This window comes from Rhinopithecus bieti, unplaced genomic scaffold, assembly GCF_001698545.2.
Source record: "Rhinopithecus bieti isolate Rb0 unplaced genomic scaffold, ASM169854v2 scaffold_5626, whole genome shotgun sequence".
Lineage (NCBI taxonomy): Eukaryota > Metazoa > Chordata > Mammalia > Primates > Cercopithecidae > Rhinopithecus > Rhinopithecus bieti.
Window position 1 is genome coordinate 7,198,406 of NW_016805666.1, and position 10,144 is coordinate 7,208,549.

The following is a 10,144-nucleotide window of genomic DNA, read 5'->3' on the forward strand; positions in this document are numbered from 1 at the left end:
ATCCATCAGGAATATAGAAGCAAATTTCCTTAACAAAATACTTAGCAAATATAATTCAGCAACATGTGAAAACACTTATATGCCATTACTAAGTAGGGTTTAATTCAGGGATGCAAAGCTGCTCCAACCACACACACAGAAAAATTAATCATCATTGATTTAGCAGACCATCATGTTAACAGACTAAAGAAGAAAAAAATCACATGATACCAAAGTAGAAAAAACATTTGACAAAATTCATACCCAGTCATGATTTTAAAACTCTTAAAATATGAATAAGAGAATTTTGTCAACTTAATAAGGAGCATTTTTAAAAACTTACAGTAACATATGTAATGGTGAAAAACTGAATTTATTCCCCATAATATGAGGAACAAGACAAGAATGTCCACTCTCACCACTCTTACTCAACATTGTTCTAGAATTTAAGGTTAGACGAGAAAAGGAAATAAAAGGCATACAGAAATAAAACTTACTCTGTTTACATATAATATCATTTCTCTGTAGAAAATACCCCAAAATCTACCAAAACCAATCTCCTAGAATTAATGAGTGATTTTAGCAGTCACAGGATATGACATGGACATACAAAACTTAATTGTATTTCTATATCCTGGTAGTAAACATATGGGTACTGAAATTTAAAGTATGACTACAATCACTCAAAAGAAATGAAATGCATGTAAATTTAGCAAAACACCTACAGAACTTATATGCCAAAACTATAAAAGCTTATGAAAAAAATGAAGGAAGATCTAAACAAACAGAGAGAGATACCATGTTTATGGTTTGGAAAGCTCAACATAGTAAAGATTTTAATTTTTGTCAAATTGATATCCAGATTCAATGCAATATCTATCAAAATCCCAGTAAGATTTTTCTGTATATAAACAGGATAATCCTGAAATTTATATTAAAAAGTCAATAAACTATAATAGCTCAGACAGTTTTGAAAAAGAACAAAGTGAAAACAATCAGTCCATTTGATTTCAATACTTACCACATAACTATACCATAATCCAGACTATATGGCATTGGCACATAGACTAATGGAGTAGAAGAGAAAACTGAGAAACAGACATACACAGATACACCCAACTGATTTTTGACACATATGCAAAAGCAAGAAAAAATAGACTTTTCAACAAATGGTGATCAAGCAATTGGATATCCATAGGTAAAAATACCCTCAACGCAAGTCTTATATCTTACAGAAATATTAACTCATAATGGATCACACATTTAAATATAAAACATAAAACTTTAAGAAAAAATGTTGGAGAAAATCTCAGGATGTACGGCTAGGCAAAGAGTTCCCAGACTTGAAAACATCTTAGGGTCAAAAGACACGAAAAGTGTTATCCATAAAAGGAAAAATTGACAAATTGAACTTTGTCAAAATTAAAACTTTGCTTTGTGAAAGAGCCTACTGAGAAGAGGAAAAGAAAAACTACTGAATGAGAGAAACGTCTGTAAACCACACCTGGAAACAGCCGAGAAGATGTCCTGCAATGAGTGAATGGTTAAATCAACCACAGCACGATGGAATACTGAAAAGGAACAGACTATCCATACACAAAACAACCCAGATCAATTTCCAAAGGATTATGATGGGCCAGGAAAAAAAAAAAAAAAGCCAACGTTAAAGGTTACATACTGTACAATTACATTTATGCAACATTCTTTTTATTTCATTTTATTTTATTTTTGAGACGGAGTCTCGCTCTGTCGCCCAGGCTGGAGTGCAGTGGCCGGATCTCAGCTCACTGCAAGCTCCACCTCCTGGGTTTACGCCATTCTCCTGCCTCAGCCTCCCAAGTAGCTGAGACGACAGGCGCCCACCACCTCGTCCGGCTAGTTTTTTGTATTTTTTAGTAGAGATGGGGTTTCACCATGTTAGCCAGGATAGTCTCGATCTCCTGGCCTCGTGATCCGCCCATCTCGGCCTCCCAAAGTGCTGGGATTACAGGCTTGAGCCACCTCGCCTGGCCTATGCAACATTCTTGAAACAACAAAATTATAGAAATAGAAAGTAGATGGTTATTGGGACTTAAGAAGGAGATACAGGTGGCAAGGAAAGAGATGTAGCTATAAAAAAACAAAATGAAGTTTCCTCGTGATGATGGAAACATTGTGTCTTGACTGTATTAATGTCACTGTCCAGATTGTGATATTGTATGTAGTTTTGCAAGACATTGCCAATGGGGGAAACTGGGTGAAGGGTACTCCGAATCTCCCTGTATTATTTCTTACAACTGCATGTGGATCTCCAAATATCTTTTTTAAGAAATAAATGAGCTGGAGTAGGTATCTCCAAGTGATTTTTTATATCTGAAACTCAACACTTTTGAAAGCCTAAGGATCCATTGGCTCTTGGTTATAAATGGCTGCACTATTTCCAGCAAGTGAAACTTCTTACAGGTCCAGACAAAAATGTTTATACTGGTTAGGTAAGGGTCCACATGACCTCAAAATGAAGACAGGTGAGTAACCAAATCAGACAGATCCTACAGCTCTACATCTATTTGGAGATGGAAAAAATAGAGAGCAGGCAAGGGAAAGCTCATCACACAAAATTAATTGTTAACGGAAAAATCCACACATTAAAAAAAACACCAAAAACCTAGGCTTTAAACAGGGCCATAGCAGCTTGTAAATATCTATTGACTTCACTGACAGCTTGTGCAAATCCTGAAATGCCACTCAGCCCAGGCCCTTTCAGCGCTCGTGGAGGAAAGCTCTTGGACAATTCTAATAAGTAACATTTTACTAGCGGCAATAAAGGAAAGGTTAATAATAATAATAACAATATTAACAATATGAGACCAAAAAGGAAATGGAGCAGGAATCAACATTTTCTGTAATGTGCCAGATAGAAAATATTTTAAGCTTTGTGGGCCATATTGTCTCTCACAACTACTCTGATCTACTGCAAAAGCAGGCAGAAGCAATATGCAAACAAATGTAGGTGGCTATTTTTCTTTCTTTCTTTTTCTTTTCCTTCTTTTTTTTTTTTTTTTTTTTTTTTTGAGATGGAGTTTCAGTCTTGTGCCCTAGGCTGGAGCAACGCCTCCTCCGCCTGCCAGGTTCAAGTGAGTCTCCTGCCTCAGCCTCCTGAGTAGCTGTGATTACAGGCATGCACCACCACACCCAGCTAATTTTGTGTTTTTAGTAGAGACAGGGTTTCTCCATGTTGATCAGGCTAGTCTGGAACTCCCAACCTCAGGTGATCCGCCTCCCAAAGTGCTGGGATTACAGCCGTGAGCCATTGTGCCCAGCCAAAGGTGGCTATTTTTCAACGAAATTTTACAAAAGCAGTCAGTGGGTCATATTTCCCCACGAACCATAGTTTGCAGACCCCTGCCATCAAGAAACGACATGCATGAACACAACCTGTTCATGGCAAGAGTAACACCATCTTGAAGCGAAACCACCACAGTGGGCAGTTTGACTCCTATCTACCAAGGCGTTCCTGTAGCAAGGTCAACAAACTATGCCTGTGGCATGGACAATTTCTCATAAAGATGCTTATCTAACTTCCCTAGTGGCCATGAGTTTCACAAAATGGTCTGAGACAAGATACATGCTCTACCCTAAAAGCTGGCTGGATAAAGAATACTTTCTGGAGGGCTCAAGAATCCACTATCTCACAGCTGCCTAAGACATCGCTTCTGTGCCTAAGTCCCTATTAAATATTTCTTTCTGAGAAACCGGATTTGTCAGCTTCTTTCTTCAGCCTCTCAGCACCCTGAGCCTTTGGAGATGGGTTTGCATATACCTGCTCACATGGAATACAACAGAAACATTTAGTCTTTGCACCTGTAGTGATAGTGCCTACTTAATGGGGTTATTGTGAATTGAAAATAAAGTATCACATGAAAACACTTAGCCATGGGTATAGGACTTAGTAATTAGTCAATAAATGTTAACTATTATTATTATTAGGCATATTTGCATATTTTTTTGCTATTTTCAGTTGGCCACTTACTTTACACATGGACACTCTGTGGGCAATATTTCAATGTTATTAAAGCTCAAAACCTGCACTGAGACCTTGTATAAAAGTTCAGAAGGAAGATAATTGGATTTATCTCCCCATAAGGTTGAAAGCCTCCACAAGCAAGCCTTTATTAAAGAACAAGTACTGCAATTGTGGCCATAGAAGATAGAATCTGACACCAAGGTAATAGGAATTTTCACTTTTATTTATTCCTCATAGGGTAGGAACAGCAGGGAGAAAGTACATGGGAAATTTCTGAAATGAAATATGAAATCCCGCAGTTTGTTGCTGGAGCCTATTCACCCTATAACATGTTCTGCTTGGTCAGAATTGATCCTTTAAATAACATACTGCCTTTCTTGGAGATTCCCTGAACAAAGAGAAGCTTCATGACTTGTCTGTCACATAGTTCTTCCTCATACTTCTCTGTGATGGTGAACGGCAAATGTGGCAATTCTACGCATCAAAACCACATCCCTCATGACAACTGAGCCACTAATGAAGAGATGAGCTCCACCTTAGATCTTTACTCCTGAGAGGAGTATTGAAAGCCGAACTGGCCTCACAAATGTGTAGACCTCCAAAGGGTAGGATTTTAGGTCACTAAGGCTCTCTGCCAAAAAAAAAAAAAAACGAAAACAACAACAACAAAAAACCCTTCTAGCTTATACAAAACGCAAGACAAGATTTATACACAGAAATGTTCACTGCAATATTACTAGTAATGCCAAATAGAAGGCAATCAATGTATATCAGTAGGGCAATTATTAAATACTATTATATAGACATTAAAAGAATGTTTATTAAGATTTTAATAACATGAGGGAAATATACGAAATTATATATGAAGAGAAACAACACAGAATCATGCAGTATGATGTTAAATTTAATTGAAAAAAAAGGTGGAACACAAACAAAATAAGACTGGAAGGTAAATATATCAAACAAAATACTAATGGTATTTGCCGTGGGCGACGGCATCATTGTGGTTCTTCTTTTACATTATAATTTTCTATCTTTTATACATTTTATTCATTGAACATGTTTCACTTTTAAAATCAGAAAATAAATAATATGTTTTTTGAAAAGCCTTTTCTACCTGCTCACAGATTATTTTACAAAGATATTATCTGTTCACAGATTATTTATCTGTGATTATTTCTCACAGATTATTAACCTGCTCGCAGACCATTTATCTGTGATTATTTCTTACAGATTATTAACCCACTCACAGACTATTTCACAGAGATATTATCTCTGACAAAAAAAAATCACCTTCAGGGACCTGAAAACTTTAAACACTGTTTTTTTCAGTTAGTTCACCGATTATATATTGACCATCAGATTGGAAATTCTGTTTGTTTGTTTGTTTGTTTGGCCTACCCCAGCCCATTTTTCTCACTCCAAGTAACAGTATCCAATACCCCAATATTCTTCTGGCAAACCACACCCTTTGCTATTTGCAGCCATGGTGCTTCACGCAGAGTTGACTCTGACCCCAACTCCAGGAGAGGGCTTGTGATGACAAGTTTGGTATTCTGACGGCCACACAAATAAATTTAAAAAGCAAAAATGATCCAGTCCGAGCCAGTGAGAAGAAAGAGTATTTGGCTAAGACTATTGAAAGAAAGGCAAGTTCTTTTTTCCACTGAAGTGGCACCTGGGGATGTGTAATCCTAGAGTTATCAGAGGGCTCCCTGTGAAGTATAACAATAAAACCTAGCTTGGAAGTGCTGTCCAGGGCAATCAGGCAGGAGAAAGAAATAAAGGGTGTCCAGATAGGAAAGGAGGAAGTCAAACTGTGTCTGCTTGCAGATGGCGTGATCCTATACCTAGAAAACCCCATCATCTCAGCCCAAAAGCTTCTTAACCTAATAAGCAACTTCAGCAAAGTCTCAGGATGCAAAATCAATGTGCAAAAATCAAAAGCATTCCTATACACCAACAATAGACAAGTAGAAAGCCAAATCACAAACTCCCATTCACAATTGCTACAAAGAGAATAAAATATTTAAGAATACAGCTAATAAGGGAAGTGAAAAATCTCTTCAAGGAGAATTACAAAACTCTGCTCAAGGAAATAAGAGAGGACACAAACAAATGGAAAAACATTCCATGCATGCTCGTGGATAGGAAGAATCAATATTGTGAAAATGCCCATACTGCCCAAAGTAATTTATAGATCCAATGCTATTCCCATTAAACTGCCATTGACATTCTTCATAAAATTAGAAAAAACTACTTTAAAATTCATATGGTACCAAAAAAAAAAAAAAAAAAAAAAAAAAAAGAGTCCACATAGCCAAGACAATCCTAAGCAAAAAGAACAAAGCTGGAGGCATCAGGTTACCTGACTTCAAACTATACTACAAGTCTACAGTAACCAAAACAGCATGGTACTGGTACAAAAACAGACACATAGACCAATGAAACAGAATAGAGATCTCAGAAAGTACACCACACATCTATGTCCACCTGATCTTTGACAAACCTGACAAAAACAAGCAATGGGGAAGGGATTCCCTATTCAATAAATGGTGCTGTGAAAACTGGCTAGCCATATGCAGAAAATTGAAACTGGACCCTGTTCTTACACTTTATGCAAAAATTAACTCAGTGNCAGACACATAGACCAATGAAACAGAATAGAGATCTCAGAAAGTACACCACACATCTATGTCCACCTGATCTTTGACAAACCTGACAAAAACAAGCAATGGGGAAGGGATTCCCTATTCAATAAATGGTGCTGTGAAAACTGGCTAGCCATATGCAGAAAATTGAAACTGGACCCTGTTCTTACACTTTATGCAAAAATTAACTCAGTGTGGATTAAAGACTTAAACGTAAAACCCAAAACTATAAAAATCCTAGAAGAAAATCTAGGTAATACCATTCAAAATATAGGTACAGGCAAAGATTTCATGACAAAAACTTCAAAAGCAATTGCAACAAAAGCAAAAATTCATAAATGGGAACTAATTAAGCTAAAGAGCTTCTGCACAACAAAAGAAACTATCATCAGAGTGAACAGACAATTTACAGATTGAGTGAAAATTTCTGCAATCTATCTGACAAAGGTCTAATATCCAGAAACTATGAGGAACTTGAACTTTTACAAGAAATAAACAACCCCATTGGCAAATGGGCACATGGAAAAGAATGCAGAAATCACTAAGAGTAAGTAAGCAACACTAAACAAATCTTGCCAAACCAGCATCATATACTCTTAACCAACTGGTTAGGACAGTCATTAACACATAGTTTATCTGATTTTAAAAGGTCTTTCTTGAGGATTTTTGCTTCTGAATGTAGAATGCTACAAAGAACATCACACCCTAACAACCAGGAAAAAATTGAGATAACCCACAAAGTCATAAATTTTCTTGAACCCATCAGATAGCTAAGGTTTCAAAGCAATCAAGTAAACCAAATTCCAAAGAACAAGTTCTTCCAAAAGAAACAGGTTAAAACAATGTTTTACCTTTTGCAGCTCATGAGAGAAAGTGATGTTGGCCATATATGTGATAAGAAGAAATCAGCTAAAATTTTAACAAATTTATAAAGGCCAAGTTTGGACTACAGCACCAGTTTAGCTTGAATATCTAAAAGTCTGAGATTCAGAAAGAGGCTGGCATTCACTCAGAAACTCTTCTTCCCAAGCATCAGTTGGTGCTCATCAGACAGACTGGGGGCAGAGGAGGACATCAGAGAGAACTCCCTTTGGCAACATAGGTCTGAAAGAGGCAACTAATGGCTCCAGGAGACAAGCTCAAATTCCCTCTTACTTCTCTGGACTAGTCTCTCCTACTATTTAAACTTCTGGAATGAGATAGTAATTGGCAAAAGCCAATTACTTCTATGTAAGAAACCATCTGCCAGGACACAAGCAAAAATCAATTGAGGCTGGATGAAGGTTAAAGGCAAAAACTTTTACCATTGACTATTCTGAAACCAGGATTCTACTTTAAAATCAAATGCAATTAATAGCTAGTGGAGGAGAAGAAAGCCTTACCTAAGAAAACTACAAGTATAAGACAGATTTGGCTGCCACAGAGAGGGAGAACACGAATATTGAGAAAGCACTACTCTCTGAAGCTAAGATACAAAGGGATTGGCTAAGACTAAGTCTGGACAAGTGCAACAGATAACCCTATCTACCTCTACTACAAGCCTAGCAGAGTCATAAGCCCAGGAGGATACCACTGGGAGAGGAACAGGAGCACAAAGAGAGACCACTTCTGCAATACAGGCATGCATAGATGACTAAAAACTGAAGGTGTATCCAGATGTTTTGATTTCAACACCTGTGATCCTAATCACGTCTATGCCCAAAAGATCAGAGATTTAAGACTTGTACAAAAAGAGACCTGGAGGTTTTGTTTCTTACAAGTTCAAAATAAGCCCAAAGTATAAAATAACTGCTAAACTAATGAGTACTGTGTGGGGCTTATGTAGCAGCACTAGTACTTGTACTAGTAATAACAGGCTACATCAGGCCGGGCGCGGTGGCTCAAGCCTGTAATCCCAGCACTTTGGGAGGCCGAGACGGGCAGATCACGAGGTCAGGAGATCGAGACCATCCTGGCTAACACGGTGAAACCCCGTCTCTACTAAAAAATACAAAAGCTAGCCGGGCGAGGTGGCGGGCGCCTGTAGTCCCAGCTACTCGGGAGGCTGAGGCAGGAGAATGGCGTAAACCCGGGAGGTGGAGCTTGCAGTGAGCTGAGTTCCCGCCACTGCACTCCAGCCCGGGCGACAGAGCAAGACTCCGTCTCAAAAAAAAAAAAAAAAAAAAAAAAAAAAAATAACAGGCTACATCAAAAGCATAAAGTACACTGAGTTATGAGCAGAAGGTTTGAAGTCAATCTGCCTATGCTTAAGTTCTGTTTTTGCTGCTTCTTAGATGCCACATTTGGGTAAATTATATGGTTTCTCAGTGCCTCCTTTGGTAAGATTGAGGTTAACAACCCACTTGAGTCAGGAGAGAAGAGAGAAATTCTTGTAATACATATGCACATTTTTCAATTCATCTCATCAGAAATATATCAAATAAAGTCAATGTAGCGTGTTAAATATAAACATGAAATAAGATACAGTCTCAGATCTCTCCATCTACCCAAACTTAATTCTTGGATAGTATTGTTTTAGAACTGGCTTCAAAACATTAATCATTTTTCACAATATTATCTTCTAAGTACTGATTCTGAAACTCGAGTACCAGAGTTTCAAAATCCTTCAGCCATAGTTCCCCAAAGAAGGCAACAGATTCTGGAAATGCTGAAGTGATTACAGTTTCAGCCAGGGCCCTGCGTGTGTACCCACTGAAATCAGAGTGTCCTGGCCTGGGAACATTATATTTCTCTGGAAAGCATTCAGGACATTTGGTCCTCCTCTCTATTCTTTTTCTTTTTTTTTCAGTTGGAATCATTTTTAATATTTAAATACAAAAAGTGAGCACTGACTTCTGTTTTTTTTAAACACACACACAGGTCTAACAACCAAACTGTGCAGGGGAAATGAACTCCTGATCTGTCTTCCACAGTCCCCATTCTGTGGCTGAAGCTGCAGCCAGCCTCCCTCCTCTCATACATAGGGATTCATAGTGGCCGCTTTACACTACAGGTGTAATGCATTTTGTCTTTCACATTGCGTGCATGTCCCTCCCCAACAGCTCCATTCTTTAAAAAAAAATAAAAATAAAAAAGGCAGTCGTTAATGGTCAGGGGCACATCCCTCCCACTGGCATCGGTTCCTACCCACAAGGGGAAAGTGACATCTTCTAGTTAGGAGCAATTTGGTGAAAGGAGTGGGGTGGCCAGAGCAGGAATAACCGTCTGCATGGCTACACTCTGGTATCAGAGTGAAGACAGAAGTAAGGATAGTGTGGAGGGCACAGTTGCAAGTTGAGTCTTTCCATGAGACAATGTGAGGAGAATTCTCCCCACCAGGTTTAGATAGATCAATGTGCCAAAGTTAAAAAAAAAAAAAATCCAAATAATCAGCAGTTCAAACACTTGAATTTCAAACTTATCCCACCGAGACAGCTCAAACAGCAGTAACAATCTAGATCTTTCCAGGAAGTGAGGGTAGAGCCCCTGGCATTCCTCCTGAGAGCCCTGTGTTAGGCCCTAGAAGTATCTG

General features: G+C 38.1%; 2 protein-coding genes across 2 annotated transcripts in view; both read right to left on the reverse strand.

Annotated features, from left to right (window-relative positions):
* Window positions 1-10,144, reverse strand: part of ATP13A4 (ATPase 13A4) — a 161,816-nt gene that overhangs the window by 139,231 nt on the left and 12,441 nt on the right. The window lies entirely within an intron of this gene.
* The window catches only part of TOMM22 (translocase of outer mitochondrial membrane 22), a 3,407-nt gene continuing 2,666 nt past the window's right edge, over window positions 9,404-10,144 (reverse strand). Inside the window, exon 2 of the mRNA XM_017873454.1 lies at window positions 9,404-10,141. Coding sequence (XP_017728943.1) covers window positions 10,067-10,141 — 75 coding nt within the window. The 3' untranslated portion in view covers window positions 9,404-10,066. The remainder of the gene's footprint in view (window positions 10,142-10,144) is intronic.